This window comes from Helicoverpa armigera, chromosome 5 (genome assembly GCF_030705265.1).
Source record: "Helicoverpa armigera isolate CAAS_96S chromosome 5, ASM3070526v1, whole genome shotgun sequence".
Classification (NCBI taxonomy): domain Eukaryota; kingdom Metazoa; phylum Arthropoda; class Insecta; order Lepidoptera; family Noctuidae; genus Helicoverpa; species Helicoverpa armigera.
The window spans coordinates 8,011,137-8,029,909 of NC_087124.1; the positions used below are offsets into that span (position 1 = coordinate 8,011,137).

General features: G+C 37.3%; 3 protein-coding genes across 6 annotated transcripts in view; 1 reads left to right on the top strand and 2 right to left on the bottom strand.

The window, feature by feature from the left end:
• Positions 1 to 4,369, bottom strand: part of C3g (C3G guanyl-nucleotide exchange factor) — a 38,470-nt gene extending 34,101 nt beyond the window's left edge. The window contains exon 1 of the mRNA XM_021326782.3: positions 4,181 to 4,369. Coding sequence (XP_021182457.3) covers positions 4,181 to 4,217 — 37 coding nt within the window. The 5' untranslated portion in view covers positions 4,218 to 4,369. The remainder of the gene's footprint in view (positions 1 to 4,180) is intronic.
• A 405-nt stretch (positions 4,370 to 4,774) lies between these two features.
• On the top strand, positions 4,775 to 11,456 carry LOC110383994 (parafibromin). Its single transcript, XM_021345005.3, has 12 exons — positions 4,775 to 5,125; positions 5,216 to 5,321; positions 5,395 to 5,514; positions 5,592 to 5,737; positions 6,183 to 6,408; positions 6,693 to 6,864; positions 6,967 to 7,098; positions 7,176 to 7,356; positions 7,466 to 7,580; positions 10,117 to 10,258; positions 10,389 to 10,530; positions 10,718 to 11,456. Exons 1-12 carry the CDS (start codon positions 4,995 to 4,997, stop codon positions 10,752 to 10,754), a joined length of 1,650 nt encoding a protein of 549 aa, XP_021200680.1. The 5' UTR covers positions 4,775 to 4,994; the 3' UTR covers positions 10,755 to 11,456.
• A 55-nt stretch (positions 11,457 to 11,511) lies between these two features.
• The window catches only part of LOC110373885 (b(0,+)-type amino acid transporter 1), a 28,979-nt gene continuing 21,717 nt past the window's right edge, over positions 11,512 to 18,773 (bottom strand). For all 4 annotated transcript variants that reach the window (XM_021331452.3, XM_021331526.3, XM_021331366.3 and 1 more), the window contains exons 4-13: positions 17,662 to 17,763; positions 17,122 to 17,228; positions 15,779 to 15,914; positions 15,494 to 15,619; positions 15,012 to 15,159; positions 14,475 to 14,702; positions 14,268 to 14,364; positions 14,039 to 14,188; positions 13,631 to 13,799; positions 11,512 to 13,515 (exon numbers count right to left, since the gene is read on the bottom strand). In XM_021331452.3, coding sequence (XP_021187127.3) covers positions 13,448 to 13,515; positions 13,631 to 13,799; positions 14,039 to 14,188; positions 14,268 to 14,364; positions 14,475 to 14,702; positions 15,012 to 15,159; positions 15,494 to 15,619; positions 15,779 to 15,914; positions 17,122 to 17,228; positions 17,662 to 17,763 — 1,331 coding nt within the window. In that variant the 3' untranslated portion in view covers positions 11,512 to 13,447. The remainder of the gene's footprint in view (positions 13,516 to 13,630; positions 13,800 to 14,038; positions 14,189 to 14,267; positions 14,365 to 14,474; positions 14,703 to 15,011; positions 15,160 to 15,493; positions 15,620 to 15,778; positions 15,915 to 17,121; positions 17,229 to 17,661; positions 17,764 to 18,773) is intronic.

An 18,773-nucleotide genomic window follows, 5' to 3' on the forward strand; every position in this document is an offset into this window, starting at 1 on the left:
CGTTTTCGATAGAACTATTTCTCCATTTATATAGGCTACAAAAACTTTCTGCTAAATAGTCGGACAAAGCCTAAACATTTGGTTTGGATAGGTGAGCCTGTTCTTGAGTTATTAAATTACAACGAAATATGACAATAATTTTTATATATGTAGGTCTAGTTTTAACATTAAGGCAACAATTTCGATGGCACACTACACTGAGAGAACAATGAAAGTAACTAAGTTGGGCAGTTAATTAATATATTATAGATAAATAATAATCTTATCCTGCAATACAATTCAGCATCAGGCGACTAAGGAAGCTAGACAATAGTTGTTGCTAAATCATTCTCCAACAAAGTTTAAAAAAATCGCCTAAATCCTATTGCAGGAACAATAATTTTAATTACAACGGTTACAAGAAATAACAGTCGCATTAGGTTGTTCTCTTGTATGAGCGGAACGAGGTTGTATGACCGCAATCACGTCCAGGCTACGTCCGTGCCTGGTGCGCCGACGAAAAGCCTAAGCACTGGGCTCATTATGCACTTGGAATACTAGGCCTCTGTATCTTTACTCGTAAAGAGTAGTATTGTACTCTTTTCCATTTACTCCATGCCTTATCTTGGTGACTTCAGACGTTTGGTAATTTGGGAAACTCTACAAGTGGACTAACTTCGGAACACGAGGCAAGCAAATAACGGGGTTGGGAATTACAAGGAAATAAATATTTATTTTTGAGAAAGGAATTCCTACCCACATAAGTGGCGGATAAGACAATAAAAATCGCACTATTTTAACCTATGACTTATATGCATATGTAACAAGAACAGGCGAGTCGCGGATCTGTGTCGCTCCGGAATTGTTATTGCCGGTTTCTATAACCAAGGAAGGAGTCGGTTTGCCCACGAGTTATAATTTTGAAGTTTGTAAAAATCCATCACTCCTAAACACAAGTAATTGGTAATTATAATTAAAATAGGTAATTGCTTTTTGATGACAAGAAATTAGGGATACGAGACAAAGTAAACAATAAACTCACAAGGATTCTCCCTGCATGGACAGGGAGTCCATGCAACTGAACAAGAATGTCTCATTTAAATACATAGTTAAGAATACACGTTCCTGTTATCTTCAGATAGGTCTGCCTACTGTGCCTACCGTTGTCTGGCCACGGTGAGAAAAACTGGTGTAAAATTGCAACAACTTGGTTTAGGGACATGTCGAAATTGAAAAAGAGGGTCCCGTATTACTACTTAATTTTACTAATGACCTGTTTTTGAGCACCAAGATCTGTTTATTTTCTCTGAAAAAAAAAAATAAGTAGGATTCTCATGATACCTAAAAAGCGATTAAAGATCGAGAAAAAATCAAGCTATGTTAATATTATGTAAGGGCGAAAGTTTGAAGAAGGTTATATATTATGCTACTCATTTTTTTAAAGATTTTTGTGAAGCAAGCTTGGCAATAATATAGCTTTATCAGAACTCGCTGTTTCTCGCTAACGATGAACGTTTCATTTTATTTATACCCATACTATAATAAAGAGGAAACAGGTTTTGTTTATTTATTTGTACACTAAAGGGTGCGAAACTACTGAACCGATTTGAAAATTTCTTTCACTGTTGGAAAGCTACACTCTTCCCGAGTAACGTAGGCTATATTTACCCCGGTACGAGCAGTAGTTCCGACGGGACGCGGGTGAAACCACGAGAAAACGGTTAGTACATTACAATAACGTAAAGGCTTTTTATCCATATGCGGTGTGTAACTCCCTCGGGACGCAGGTGAAACCGCGTTGAGGAAGCTAATAAATAAGACCGGCTCCTACTAATGATTTAAAAAGGAGGAAGTGAACCTACCGACGTAACTTGAAAAGCTTGTCATGAGATTTAGAAAGTGAAATCGTTAAATTTAAGTAAATATGCAGCAAATATGTTTTGCTATCTTGGCAATTTGTTTTTAGAACGGCATTATGAGGTCATGTTAACTAAACCCTTTTTAGTTAAGAAGAGAACTCTCTAATTCTCAATATTTATTTTATACTTGGTTTAATTTGCAAAATGAGTACTGGTCGGGAGCTTGGGCAGCTCGTCGTAAGAGGCGACTGGGGGAACTTTATTCCCAGTGCATAACATCCAGCACCCTTGGGTCAACCTTGAGGTGGAGGGAAAATCACCTACAGTTGCATTCCCAAAGCATTCGCAAAAAAGAAGCCAAATCTATCTGCAATATATATGACCAGTGAAATACGGAAATGCGCCGACCCCAAATCAATTTGGGAACAGGGCAGGAAGAAGCTGTTTTTGTAGAAATAATATTTTGGACCTTGGTGGCTGGATAAATCATACATGGAGAGATACCCTCTCTAACCTTTTCAACCCTAGTTACATGGGCAAACCAATACCCCTTATTAAAACTGGTACTCAGACTTTTTTATTATGTTCAAATTGCAAACAAGACCCACCGATTTAACGTGCCTTACGAAACACGGAGGAAATCGTCATGACAAGATGGTGACCGATCCAAGAAATATCGCGCCAAAAGTTGCGAAGTTATATTCTATCGATCATACATTGCATAAATATAGTAACATACCTACCTAGTTGGATTTGGTTGTGCTAACTTTAGTCTTGTTGAGAGTCAAGAGTATCTACCAAAAGCATGACTCCATGATGATAAAGATCTTAATTTTTTAGAATTTCTTAACAAATGTGCACTAGAAATATATTAATATTGGATAGGTGCTTATATCCCCATAGACTCCAAAACAGATAAGCACATACATGCTTTGCAATGTTTACAAAGTTTCTATGATAGGTAATTTGTTTTTGATACTATAATAAGCCAAAGAACACACATCATTGAACACCAAAGAATTTGTCACCAGTCAGCATTTATTAATTTACCCAACAGTGTCAATCTATACTAATATTATAAAGCTGAAGAGTTTGTTTGTTTGTTTGAACGCGCTAATCTCAGGAACTACTGGTCCAATTTGAAAATTTCTTTCACTGTTAGATAGCCCATTTGTCGAAGAAGGCTATAGGCTACTTTTTATCCCGGTACGGGAAGTAGTTCCCACGGGATGCGGGTGAAACCGCTGGCAGAAGCTAGTTTAGAATAAATACTGTCAATTATTATTTTGAACCCATTAACAACAAAGTGTATGACTATGATTATGTATGACTAAACAAAATGGTAATAGTCGTGTTTCATAATTTTATTAGTTTTCCTGGTAACGTGTTTTCTTTTAAATAGAACACAATACATATAATAACCAAGTCTGGTATATCTGGCTGATTGGGTACAGTATTTTGTTATTGATACAACACACCTAAATAATAATTTAGAGCTGAACTGTTTGTTTGAGATTATTTGAGAAGAGTCTAAGAAACAAGCTCCAATTTGAAAATTCTTTTGCGTTTGACCATTGGTTAAGAAAGGCTACAATTTTTATCTGAGTGTGCAAAGTAATCACGCTTGAATTATCACAGAATTTATTTTGAATATTTAAATAAGTGTGATATGTCACAGTTTAGTTATCTGAATCCATGTCGCTGAATTATTGGAAATAGTTACATGGTCTTTGTGTAATACTAAATATCAATAGCCACAACAGGATATATCATGATATCATAATTTGTAATGTTTTGATTAACTCATGATAAAGCATAATTTTACCTGTGTCACACACTACTATTATTTTATAACCAGTAAATACATAGTTGGCACTTTGCTTAAAATAATATAGGGACGAAAATTATCATATTGACTACGGTACGGTATGAGAATCAAATAACTCGACTATTACAAATAGAGCCACATAGATCTCCCTTTAGCAACAATGAATTATGGTTAGAATTGTACATTAAAATTGCATTGAACTCTGCCTGTGGAGTCGAATTGAGAAAATTTTAAAAACAATGCAGTAGGTTTCACACATATTATTCTATTTGAGCACAAAATGTGTTGGAACAGTCTATGCATAAACAGTACGACAAACCAGTAAGCATAGAATAGCCTACCTTCTTTTATTAGATACAGACAGTAAAGTTAAATAATAATAGCAATTTAATAAGATAGGTGTATCAATTTCATTTATGTTCAGTTAGAAAATATAAATAGAACAAGAGAAACAGATGAACAAAAACTCTAATAAATTACTTGAATGAAAAGCGTAATGATAGACATAACTTACCTTGTCCGCATTTGTCAGTCTTTGGAGTGGAAGTCATTTTATTTCAACCGTAACTACTACTATGTCATATTATCACCGATAACAAAGTTATTAATTGATTTAAAATTAGTTAATAGAGCAGAATTAATTCACAAAAATATCATTAGACTCGACCGGCAGCCATGTTTAGAAAACAATTTACAATTTGACGCAGATAACGCCATCTACTCCAATTGAAGTAAAATCTACTAAAGTACTTGGACTTAAGTCTCATATAGATGGCATTGTGATAAGTTGTATAACAGGATAAGTTTTTTGTAGTAATAATGCAGTAAATAAGAAGTTTGATAAAAGCTTTCAAAAAGTTAAAGTAAACTGAAGTAAATCTACAGTTACCGTTAAATAAGTAAATTAACCTTCTTTATAGTACCCACCTAACCTTTTTAGTCATTTGCAAACTGAAGTTGCAAAGTTGCAGGACTAAACGAACTGAAAGCCTGAAGCAAAAAATTGTTCTTTCTTTTTCTTCGAAAGGATGAGAATTTCTTTATTCCTCAATTTTTTTTATTCCTTCATCACTTTATGAGAGCTGTTCTGGTACTTCTAGATCTATTAATATTTTATTGTCTGTGATCAATCATGGCGGAATTGTGTCACAATGTGTGTTGATGTGTATCGCTGCTATATGATGTGAACGCTACAGAAATAATTTAACTAAATCATTAAATTGTGTTACTATTTGTATTTCTAATTATTTATAGCTCTGTGCCACGGAATATCTTCTAGAACTCGGGATTTCAAGCAGTGATATTAGCAGTGAATGAAATAGGTAATCATGGCGGACCCGCTGAGTTTACTTCGACAGTACAACGTAAACAAGAAAGAAATAATAGAACGCGACAATCAAATAATATTTGGTGAATTCTCTTGGCCCAAGAATGTCAAGACTAATTACCTTATGTGGGGGTAAGCAACACTACAATTTCTAATTGCTAATAACTGAAAGTGAAAACTGCATCAATATGTCTGAATTCTCAATAAACCTTTTTCTTTTAGTTCTGGAAAAGAAGGCAACGACAAGGAATATTATACATTGGAATGTCTCCTGTTCATCCTCAAGAATATTCCATTGACGCATCCAGTTTATGTCAGGCAGGCAGCTGTAAGTACAGCTACAATAATCATGTACAACTTCCAACCTGTATATTATGCAGTGACAATGTAATTTTCTACAGGCTGCGAACATTCCTGCTGTACGTCGCCCAGATCGTAAAGAATTATTGGCATATTTGAATGGTGAAACCGCAACCTGTGCATCTATTGATAAAAGTGCCCCACTAGAAATTCCAACACAGGTAAAAATCATAATTACTCATATTACCATTATATGTATTTCAGATGCCATTCAGTAATTTCAAATATGCTATTTTAGGTCAAACGAACTCATGATCACGATGGAGGTGAATCAGCTGCAAAGAAACCTCGTATTGAGGAAACTCATGTCCAGAAAGTGCGAGAACAACTGGCTGCCAGATTGGATGCACCAAAAGAAGCTTCGGTGACGGTGGATAACATCAAGTAAATAATAATTATACATTTTCATCAATACCTTTTCCAATAAACAATAATCAAATATTTTTTAAACTAATGAGAAACTGATAATTTTAAACGATATACAGTAATTATTATAAAAAGTTTCAAAGTCTATTTTTTCATGTGGATTACCTAACCTATCCCATATTGTCCTTTCGGGTCCTGATGAGGTAATTTTTAATCTTTACATCTGTGCTGTGCTCCGCCAAATGTATGTTAGTACAATTGTAACTGCTTGATTGTTCTCCTTATAGTAAAAATTTAAGTATAGAAATAAGTACAAAAGATACTTATAGACATTATGTAATAGCTAGCTACATTAACAAGACTATATCTTGAAAATATATAGTATTCAATTGTTAAATGATATTTGTGATCTTGCTACACATTACTCTAAAATGTTTGTTATACTCCTAATATATTTGTAAAGGTCCCTATCGGAGGCTATGTCAGTGGAGAAAATCGCAGCCATCAAAGCCAAACGTCTAGCTAAGAAAAGAACCACTATCAAAAGCAATGACTACTCGGACACACTTGGTGTTGTTGGATCAGACTTCAGAGCTATCCTAGACTATGATGTAGATCTCACTAAGGATATTATCAGCCGAGAAAGGCAGTGGCGTACTAGAACAACAGTATTACAAAGTAATGGAAAGGTAAGTAACTTACAGTAGAATCTGAGAAAACATACTGCGCCAACCCCAAATAAAATTGGGATAAGGGCAGGAGGATGATGATGATGATAAATAAATAAGAACATACTGACAAAATGAGGAGATTTTTTTATTGTCTAGAAAATGCTCTGTATGACGTCTGCTTGCTATGTCGTTTTTGTAAAGTCCCTTCGATATATTCTTACTATTCATCAAAAGATTTGATATGATAAATTATATATGAATCAAAAGATAATCTTTCACAATCAAGGTATTTTTTATTTCAGATGTTTGCCAAGAGTATCCTAGCTCTGTTGGGCAGTATTCGAGCGCGAGAGGAGGGTCGGCCAGGCGCGCCGAGACCACAACCCGTAGTAATGCCACCACCCACTTCGTTACCACAGCAGCAGACACAGTACAACAGATATGATCAGGAAAGGTTTATTAGGCAAAAAGAAGGTATGTTTTCCGTTTATCTCCTGGTATTTTATTTACATAATTTTTTAACTGGTATAGATACTTATTCATAAAGTTAACACTTTCTATATTAATTTTTTACAGAAACGGAGGGCTTCAAAATCGATACTATGGGAACATATCATGGTATGACATTGAAGTCGGTGACAGAGGGACCAAGCGCACCAGCAGCTGCTCGTGCACCTCAGACACCAAGTCATCCTCGGCAGATGTCACGTAAGTATTTTTACCAGTTATTGAGTATAGGTATTAGGGCATTTAAGCATAAATAAACATTGTTTTTCTGTATACAGAAAATGGAGCAATGGGTGGCAGTACGCCGGGGCGGCGCGAGTTGTTGCCGGTAACGGCGGCGCGGCCCCCGGCGGGATCGGGCGGCAAGCGACCATCGCGCACTCCTATTATTATCATCCCTGCCGCTACAACTTCCCTCATATCTATGTATAATGTTAAGGATACACTGCAAGATCTTAAGTAAGTCCATCCTTAGTATTTTCTCTTTTACGATATAATAATTTCTTACACTAGAATGAAATATGCTTTTTCCAGAATTATAAAAGAGTATGTGTATCGTTTCTTCCAGATTCGTCACAGTAGAACAGAAAAAGGCAGAAGGTGCAGCACGGGAAAATGAAGTCCTATTGCAGAGAAGGAAAGGGCCAACTGGAGATTTACCTAACAATGCGACTACAATGACGGTAAATAGTTTACATACACTCAGGCCCGCCGTAAGCGGGCGTGCAGCGCGTGCACAGCACGCGGGCGGCACGTCCTAGGGGGCGGCAAATCGAGCGACTTATCACGTAATATTTAAAAAATACAACATCTTTTTACTAATGATTTGATTTCAATATTTCCGAACACAGCAATAGCTCTAAGAGTATTACTTACACTGCCGGTTTCAGTTAGGTACATCTGTTGAGAGGACATTTTCAAAATTAAAGATTCTTAAAAACGATTTAAGATCAACCAGTGGCGTAGCGTGGAGCAAATGCTATTTAGGGGGCGGCAAAATTAAACCAATAAAATTTCGGAAAAAGCCGCCCTAGCTTTGGTTGTCTCCTATCAATTTTGACTGTTTCACCCTTTGCATCCCCAAAAAAATTCGCGCTCGCTGCGCTCGCGGCTCCATGTCAGGTATCGCGTTTTATCTTTTCATTGTTGAGGCATTCAATTCCGAAAAAAAAAATTTCGCGCACGTCCGTTATGGCTTTTTATGATATGTTTACTTCATGAAAACTCTAAGGAAAAAATCGCGCTCGCCTCGCTCGCGGCTTTTGCACTTTACTTCTGTGCATATCTTACTTTTTGACTTTGCTTTGTTAATTTACAGTGGTTTTTATTTGTTTTGTGTCCTTAGACTAAAAAATTTTCGCGCTCGCTCCGCTCGCGCTTCCTTACATATGAAATGTGTCTTATGAGTTGATTTTTCAACGGGAAACCCACCAAATAACATGTTTTACTGACTTTAAACATTGTTATAGATATTTAAGTGAGTTAGTTTAAGTCAGTGGTTCTTAACCGTGGTGGTCCGGTGGTCCCTGGAGGCATTCCAAGTGGTCCGCGATGCTTAGCTTCGCGACGTTGCTACTTTGACGACGTTATCTAACTTTATTTTTATTGACTTATAATTGCGAGGGGGGTTTTCGCATGGACGTATATCGAGTGTGTCGTACCTAGTCCCCCCATTTATGAAAATGTATGTTTGGGCTACATTTTACGTAATTTTGGTTTTGAGTCTTAAATAAAAAATAATTTTCGCGCTCGCTTCGCTCGCGTATTCAGAAACTGTAGGCGCTTAATTTTGCATTTGTCAACAAGCAAAAAGTTTGGGCAAAATTTTACGTCATATTTGGTTTAAGTCCGATAAAAATTTCGCGCTCGCTTCGCTCGCGCATTTGGAAACTACATAGGCAAGTTTTTCTTTATTTGCATTTGCTTACCTACACAACTGCCGACATGCGTTTAGCAGAGTGCTAATTTAGGTAAACCGATGAGGTGGTCCCCGGCAAGACAATCTTTAGTTAAAGTGGTCCCTCATAACTAAAAGGTTAAGAACCACTGGTTTAAGTTAATCATAATCTTTCAATACATAGGGGCCAGGCCACTATAGGGGGTAATGATTGCACTGCATTGATTATGAATGGGCGGGGGGAGGAGGGGTTAGCACCACCTGGATCGCCCCCCCCCCCTATATATTTTTTGACAAAACGTATGTAGTCGTAGGGCGGCATAATCAGTTTTGCACGCGGGCGAACAAACAGCTAGCGGCGGGCCTGCATACACTTATATTTTAGAACAATTGTTATAATCAACTGCTGAACTGGAAAGGACGCGGCATCAACATCAATGGCGAACACATCTCTCACTTGAGATTTGCTGACGATATCGTCATCATGGCGGAAACGCTGCAGGACCTACAACAGATGCTGAACGACTTGGCTGAATCTTCTCTACGCATCGGCCTACGGATGAACTTGGACAAAACCAAGGTCATGTTCAATGAACATGTTCTACCGGAACCGATTGCGATACACGGCGCCGTTCTCGAAGTTGTTCGGAAATATGTATACCTCGGGCAGACATTGCAGTTAGGTAGAAACAACTTTGAGGACGAGGTGAATAGGAGAATTCAGTTGGGTTGGGCTGCATTTGGGAAGCTACGTCGAGTCCTAACATCGTCGATCCCACAGTGCCTAAAGACAAAAGTCTTCAATCAGTGCGTCCTACCTGTCATGACCTACGGAGCCGAAACGTGGACACTGACGGTACGGCTGGTCCACAAGTTTAAAGTCGCTCAGCGGGCTATGGAAAGAGCTATGCTCGGCGTTTCTCTGAGGGATCGCATCAGAAATGAGGTAATCCGTCAGAGAACCAAGGTCATCGACATAGCCTACCGAATCAGCAAGCTGAAGTGGCAGTGGGCTGGCCATATTAGCCGAAGAACCGATAACCGTTGGGGTAAACGAGTTCTAGAGTGGAGACCACGCCTCGGCAAACGTAGTGTAGGACGTCCTCAGGCACGGTGGAGTGATGACTTGCGCAAGACGGCTGGCAGGAGCTGGATGCGAGAAGCCGAAAATAGATCTCAGTGGCGTGCACTTGGAGAGGCCTATGTCCAGCAGTGGACTGCGATAGGCTGATGATGATGATGTTATAATCAAGGACTCCGGTAGTATCGCTAAGGTCCATTTCTGCACACATATACATCATAATATCTTTGGTTATTTTCAGGTACCTTATCGTGTGGTAGATAACCCTAGCAGACTGTCGGCAGCGGAATGGGACCGAGTGGTTGCCGTATTCGTTCAGGGACCAGCCTGGCAATTCAAAGGATGGCCATGGGATGGCAACCCCGTCCAGATATTCGCTAACAGTAAGTTTTATGAGAAACCAATTGCTAATTTTAGAGCCGACAAACATATCCCATAAATGTTTCTTAATTGTAAATCAGACTTACAGGACTACAACATTCTCAATAATAATAATCTATTTTCGTATTACAGTTTGCGCGTTCCATTTGAAGTATGACGAGATGAAGTTGGACGCCAACGTGGCTCGCTGGGCAGTCACCGTGCTCAACCTCAGCCGCACCAAGCGGCATCTTGACCGCGCCGTCCTACTTGGCTTTTGGGAGACACTTGACAAGTATGTACTTTTGATACTTATATTTTCAGGTCCACATTGTAATTTTAAAGTGAATGGTGTCATCAGGATCGTCAGTTTGTCAACTTGTTACTATTACAAACTTACGAAATAAAATGCATGACTTCTAAATAAAAATAGTATTTCTGAAGTAAATGTGTAGTATAACAGTTAATTCTCATTGTTTCAGGCACATGATGAAGAATAAACCACACCTTAGGTTTTAAGTCCGTTGTAGCTATATAGTTTTATCTAATAGTATATAATGCCATGTGAATATCAGAATGCCTTTAAAGCAAAGCGAATCTAAGTCAATTCATACCATTTAAGAAATATTTTGGCCAATTTGCATAGTGAACTGATATAATTATCACTGTAGGGTATGTACCAGTTGTTATCATTATTATACATATGACAATTTACTACACATATTTATAAGTTTTATATGTAATAATATGCCTTTTGACAGTGGTTATAACACCATGTAGGTAATATTGTAACTTTTACAGTTTGACCACAATGTTATGTGCAATATATACTGGGATATGTGGAGTTTAACGTGTATCATGTATGCATTCTATGGTCCAATTTATTGGATTAGAAATATATTTATGTGAGAGTGGATTTGACGTTATGAAGTAAATAAAAATATATTTACTAAAATAGTAGCATTTTTGACTGCCATCCCTTTTTATGTTGGCTTTTTAGTATAATGAACTTAATATAGACAATAATATAGAGTAGGTTTGCTCTTTGCATGTGAATTGTTTTAACTGTAAGCGAATTACTTTTGTTTTGCTTTTCCATTTATCTCCTGCCTGCCCACCTGCTCTTAATTGCTGTATTATCGCCAAAATATTTCGAATGGTATAGAACTGTTCAGAGATCTGTGATCTTTGTTTATTGACAACAATAAATTGTTGAACATATCTTGTTGTTTAATTTACACTCTGGGCGGGTCTTTCGAGAAAGAAAACACGAATATAGTTTATTTGTCTTTATTTAAAATTTCATTTCAATGGTAGTATATAACAATAAATAATTCTGATCTCTTTCAGAGATAAGTACACACATTATATTATGTAAGTATAGGTATGTTTATGATATTTTCTGTACACAAAATAAAACCATTCGTTTTTACCCATAACAATATCACATCGTTAGGTGTGTACTTTCTGTGTGCCCGTGTTTGCTTAGTATATAACTATACAAATTATGTACTCTTTAAATGTCTGAACTGCTAGATAATACAATGGAACAAAACAATTGGGCAACTTATTCAAATTAATTTTCAAAATTATTCCTAATTTACTGCAATGTCACTAAAATGTAAGATTTTAAAACGAACGATTAATAAAAAACAAGTATTATAATACAATCAATAAATATAAAAAAATATCTTCGATAAAAAGTCGATGGCATCGCTTGCCCCGGTAAGGAATGATAGGACCAAATTTTACCGGTCGCAAGCATCAACCATTGAATCATTTTTAATAGCTATGGTTAACACACACTTTAGTCTTTCAAAAGGGATAATTACTATCCGCCAAAGTAGATGAGATTTTTTTTGTTGTAAATGTATTATTAACCTTAGGGCGTTTGTGCCACCGTTTAGAAACCTGTCTGGTACAATCAGCGTTTGAAATGTATTGACAAACATCTTAGTTAAATACATTAAAGCATTACCTTGATTGTACAATTAGTGGCAATCTACAGATACTTACAAGTACTTGCTTTCTTGGGTAAAATCCTAGCGTATCAGCACCGTAAACAAATAGGTACTTCAAAACTATTTAGGTATTATCCCCCTGTAAATATTACTCTTAATGCAAACCGAATATGATTTAATATTTATATTATCAAAATAAAACACATTGCTATACCTACTTCTTTACTTCTAACGTTGGCTATGAATGAGTCGATGACCTACAAACTATGAGTTTAGCACAATCACTCATAGTGATGCGAACAGGGCTCGAGACTTATCGAGAACTACTGCATGCCACGTATGTTTATCATTCTTACGACCCATTGTGTAGTTGAGAATTAAGGATAACATGTAACATTCGGTAGCCTCTAGAAAGATATTATTTACAATCTCTTTAAAAGTCCAAGGTATGGTGAAATAACCCAATATAGGCTTAGAGATAGCCTGGCTAGTTATTAATATTTCATACGCGTAATAACTATAGCCGTTAACCGTAAAATATACCTAGGAAGTTGTCTTGAGTAGGTACCGATTAATTGGATCATTATCCTTAAGCCTCACCTTCCACGACGCATAATGGATATTGGCTACTGCAATCATGATTACCTTGCTTCAATTCAACATGGCGCAGTGGCAACACCTCGAAATGCATGTCCCCATAGGAATGATTCGTGCAAACTAATGAAATGATGTCTTTACTATCTACGATATAGCAAAAAATATTGCCATTGGCTTTCACATTTTTAACACTGCATTATTACCAAATATATTTCATAAGTACAACATTTTTTCTTAAAATTCAAAACAAAAGTGTAAAAAGCTTCACGCTGCAACAACATCAAAATACCATGTAATTTTTAAGTCATTATTAACACGATATTGCACAATTTAACTTTACAGCAAGTTATTGCATTTACACAATATTGTGGGCATTTATTTTGGATAAGGAACATACCTATCAGTCAAAAAATTATATAAAATTTTAATTAAGTAACTTGGTAGATCACCACCTCCAAGAAATTTAGTAATTCAATAGTTACAAAATATATTATTTTTGTTAACAGTACCTTTTAAACTTTCTTGAGGTGAGATGAAATAGGACCAAAAATAGTTAACAATGTACGAAATCCAAATAATATTTAGATATGGTACAATAAATCGACGAGTAATTTTGTCACAATTGCTTCTTTAAAGTCCAGCTCCGACTGTTGCCTAATATTCGAAGGTCGTTGATGTTGGCACCACTTCCAACACCATTTGAAGGAAAACTGTTATTTTATCTGGAAAAAAATCATTTATGGTTAGATAGATTACACAACACCCATATTTTAAACTCTATAATCAAACTTATGAACAGGATTAGGTACAAGAAGAAAATTAAACATAAAATCTTACCCATGAACGGTAAGGAGTAGCCCCACTTGACGAAAGGCACGTACACCAAGAGGCCAGCGAATATGAAGGCGGTGGCGTACAGATACTCCCACTGCGGCGTGTCCACGATCGGTGCTACAACCAAATATGTGGATACCAGCAACACGACGTACGGGATTATTATCGGCACCTAAAACCACGCATTATTAAAATTGAGTAATGCCTATAGCCAATGGGCAAATTGTACAACAGTGTGAGCTCTAAGGCTGGCAATACACGGACCGCTTGAAGCAGTCAGGGAAAACAAGTTGTCGACCATCCGAATCAGTTGCAACTGACTGCTTCAAACGGTCCATGTATTGCCGGCCTAAAAGACTAACCAGTTACAGGTTAGGTGTTGTGTGTCTATAAATGAATGCATTTTGGTACCTTGTACGGTCTGGGTGCATGCGGCTTGGTACGCCTCATAACGATCAGGGCAAGCATCGCGCCACCGTAGAAGATCCATGCAGTGAACGAGAAGAAGTCAATCAACGAGTCTATTGTTCCGTAGAGCACCATCGCCACTGCTATCAGGGACTGAAAATATAAAAAAGCGTTAGTAAGATTCTAGAGAACTTGAAACGAGCAAAATTGAGTTTAATTTTCAATTGCTTACGTGGAATATCAATCCAGGCGCTGGAGTGAAACGGCGAACATGAACGTAGGATAAGATGTCCAGTAAATGACCCTCTCGTGATGCTGCGAAGCACAACCTGCAAAACGACGAAGGTATGCATCCTTTAGAATTTTAAACATTTTTTTTGCAGTAAAATTAGCTTCATAATGTACAGTTTTGCTAATAATCATTGAGTTTTCAACACACCTTCCCGCAACAAACAGTGTCCCGTTGGCTGATCCAAAAGTGGAGATAGTGACTGCCAGCGGCATCAGCCACGCCATGGGCCCGAGGAGTCGGTTCCCGAAGGTGACTGCCACCGCCTCGCTGTCCGTCATCTCGCTGACTGACATCACGGCCAAGTATGACACGTTCACCAGCGCGTAGCACAGCGTTACCAAGGGGATGCCGATTATTATGCTCAGCGGTAAGTTTCTATTTAAAGTTTATAAGAGTAAATTTATTAGTATAAGTAGACTGTGACTGTTCGCTATGACCAAAAAAAGACTGAGAGGTTTTTACAAACTGTAGGCCTTAACCCATAGAGGAAGAAAAGTTGCCAATATTTATTTTTTATACTTATAGAATTATATCATATGCCTAGCCATTGGCTTCATATATCTCAAGAGTTCTATACCTATTAGCGTAATTTAAAATTAAAGCACTGTACGTACACAAGTAGGTATATTGATTGCTAATTCAGAATATGGGCCAATGGAACAGACTAATGAGCAGACCACTTACTTGGATGGATTCTTAATTTCCTCAGTGACATAGTTCAGGTTATTCCAACCGTCATATGCCCAGAGGCCAGTGTAGAACGCCGTGGCAATGTTGCCCAGCGTGGCGGTGCTACTTGCGAAGTTGGGCTCCTGTAAATGTCGCGTATTACCTGCACCATATCGAACAACCAACCGTCAGTGTTTGAACAAATATTTACAACCCATTAGGATAATGAAAAAGTTAGGTAATGGATACGTTGAGCATCAGTTAGGGCACCTAATTGCGATGAATCATTTGATGGAAATCTTTTTAGCGTCATGTGTAGGTACATATGTATTCACTGATGTATGTACATTACAAGCTTTTGTACATACATATCCTTTTGATTTACAGGACGGAACGGATCAGGTTCCATCACATTTCAATATGAAGGTTTCTACATTGTAATGGAGAAGCTTTTGGATATGAACATGGGCTTGACTTGTGTGATTAAAATGCATTACCTAATATTAACTTATAAGCTCCACCGCACACGATGATAGCAATCGCTCCCAGTTTAGCTGCCGTGAAGATGTTCTGTACATTCGTAGCTAAATTGACACTGTAGCAATTAACCGCTAATATCATCACTGAAAAAGAAAAAATATAATTTAGCAACGACTATTTATGGCTTCTAACTGGCGACATCTCATTGACTTCAATCAAGCATATATACTACTGATGTCTATTTCGAACCTTAATCAAGCACATTGAATAAATTGTTTGATGTTCGCTTATCGTTTACGTACCAATAGAAATGACCGCGACAAGTTTCACGAGGCTCGTCGGCGGTTCACATTCTGATACGAATGGCTCCACTGCATATTTTGCGAAGCTCAAACATATTATAGCCATCTGTGATGGCTTCAGTACTAATGTCGATACCTGTGTGCGAAAAGAAGAATGTGACAGAGAATTTCACGTAATCTATACTTATAATAAATCTGTAGAGAGGTCAATTCTGTACATTGAATATATTTCCAAAAAAACTATCAGTGGGTGATTAGTGATCGATACTGATGCCAAAAATGCAATCAGTAAAATTTTTGTCTGTCTGTCTGTCTGTCTGTCTGTCTGTCTGTCAGTCTGTATATTCGTTATGGAAACAAAAACTACTTGACGGATTTCGACGAAACTTGGTACATTAATTCTTTATACTCCTGGTCAGGTTATAGGATACTTTTCATCACGCTACAATCAATAGGAGCAGAGCAGTGAAGGTAAATATTGGGAAAACGGGAGAAGTTACTCCATTTTTTATGCTTCTGTCGCGTGTGCAGCCTTAATGGTTAAAGCTACACAGAAAACATGTGTGACGGAAATGTACTCCTTAAAATTATGTAAAAAATATACTATGACAGTATATGTCTATCTTTTATGGTTGGCTCAGAATAACACGTTTAACTCTCGATAGCTTAGAAGTTCGGAGCTTTCTGACAACATTTGTCTACTATTACATTTACAACACTCTTACTCACACTAATTTAAAAAAGTTAACATTATTACCTATTCAATAAAAAAGAATCATATAAATCGGTAAAGAAACACCAAAGTTATACATGCAATAAGGTAATAAGCCATCGCGCGTAAATACTGAATCATGCCATAAGGATCATTTTTTGTGCAACGGTCGCCGAGCTCGACGCGGCTCGCGGCGCGGTGGCTGCGCGAGCTTCATACAATATTTGGCGGTTGATGCGATTGATGCGAATAGACGTTCAGTGTTAACCTTATTGGCCGAAAATAATTGATATAACAAACCTTGCTTATCAGAGCGACTTTTAGGTTTTAAATAATTTATTTTTAACTTTCTTTTATTGATATTTTATAAAATAGGAAAGTACCTATTAGTTGTTTTAGTAATGTTTAGGTAGATATATGTTCAAATTAAAAATTATTAATAGTTTACATTTTATTTATTTTTAGGTGAAGTAGTAGGTACCTACGCATAGATTTAGATAATTGGATAAGCTGGTGTTTATTATTTCTTCCCCACTTTGCACAAAGTCCGAATCTAACGCGGACGAAGTCGCTGGCAGAAGCTAGTTACTTTAATAAGATATAATTTCATGGGTATGATCTGGTTATTTACCCATGAAAACAGGAATGCAGGTGGTCCTCCAAATGCGTCCATAAAGTAGGCGTATTCAGCGCCTGAAGACGTGTTCATCGTTCCCAACTCCGCGTACGCGAGCGCTCCTAATTACAAAATTAAAAGTTACAAGTGAAAATAAAATACATAAACGATGGACCTATGAGGCAGCTTTATGACCACCACAATAATGTCTACGAACTCATGTGGTAGACGATAATGTTAGTATAGCACGCAAAGTCAATAAATACGACTACGTGCCACAGACCATGGACTACACTAAATGAAGCAAGTTAATTACGACACTGCCAATGTGTAAAACTGAAATTAAATATTATTGAAGCTGGCCGGCAACAAGGCAGATACCAACAAAGATGATAGGATTATATAGGTATGTGCCTACTTTGTTCCAATGTTATTAAACTTCCTGATAGGAATACAATTGCTTGTTGAGACAGTTAAGCAGTTCGATGATTGAAGTACATTGGGCAGTCACGCGACTGATTGGTGAACGTTTATTATTTCCCACGTGCCACTTACCAAGAAGCGAGAGCAGGCCGCATGCCATCCAAATGATGAAGCTAATGCCCACTGAGCCGGTACGCTCCAACAGCCCAGAGGGCGAGACGAATATTCCAGAACCTGGAAACAAACATTCAATATTAGGCACATTGTTCAACAGTATCTACGCCGTATGAATGGGCAAGATAGGCACAATAGGATCGTCGTTTACTTTGTCTAAGCGCGCAAAGGTTTCTATCATTCAGTATGCACGAATGTCTGGATTTATTCTGGATCAAAGACCAACTTTGATCTCCACTATTCATTACAAATAGACAGTAGTATTGCTTATTGAAAGGGTAATTTTTCAACTTTTAACAGAATACTGTAGGATTTGCTCCGCCATTTTGATAAAGAGTTGGGTACCATTTTGTTTTTCAGGAACACGTTTCTTATTGTTTTAAACTTTACACCGGCACGTGGTGTTAGCACTTTGGCACGGCTCGGCACTACGTTTAGTGTTGACGTGTGACGTTGAGGAGTACAGTCTTCTAAACAATGACAGATCTCTGGCCCGAAGCCTATTACTATCAAGTCGCTTCCGCAGCTTCGCTTTCTATAGGTAGCTATGTACGTAATCAAGTCTGTACTTCTAGTTTTTTGTAGGTGCGCAGAAATGAAATCGATTAAGAGTATTGAAGCTTTATTTTGTTGCGGGAAAATTAAGTAGATATATAAGAAGATCATGTAGGTTAGAAGTGGTTTCTGTACTAGCTACTTGTGGCTTAACAGACTCAGACATCAACATATTTTTATCATTCTCCCTGCATTTTAAATTCAGGGCTGCAGAGGGAATCATATTTATTTTGATTATAATAATTAATTACATATCTTGCGTAAGTAAATGTTTATCTTGAGCCAGATGCACATCTGAATATTTTTTCTTTGAGCCAATACGCCCGTGACGCTGGTGCTGTAAGCACGTGTGACGGTTACAAGAAATAAATTAAACATCATGTGATGAATTATAAATAATAAGTCACGGTTTTCATAATATTTGCAAAAGGCTCTACTTTTTGTTAGCTAAGTTAATATTTGTTCGGTTATACGTTATTATGTTGAGGTAGCTACTTATTAAAAAGGTAAACAAT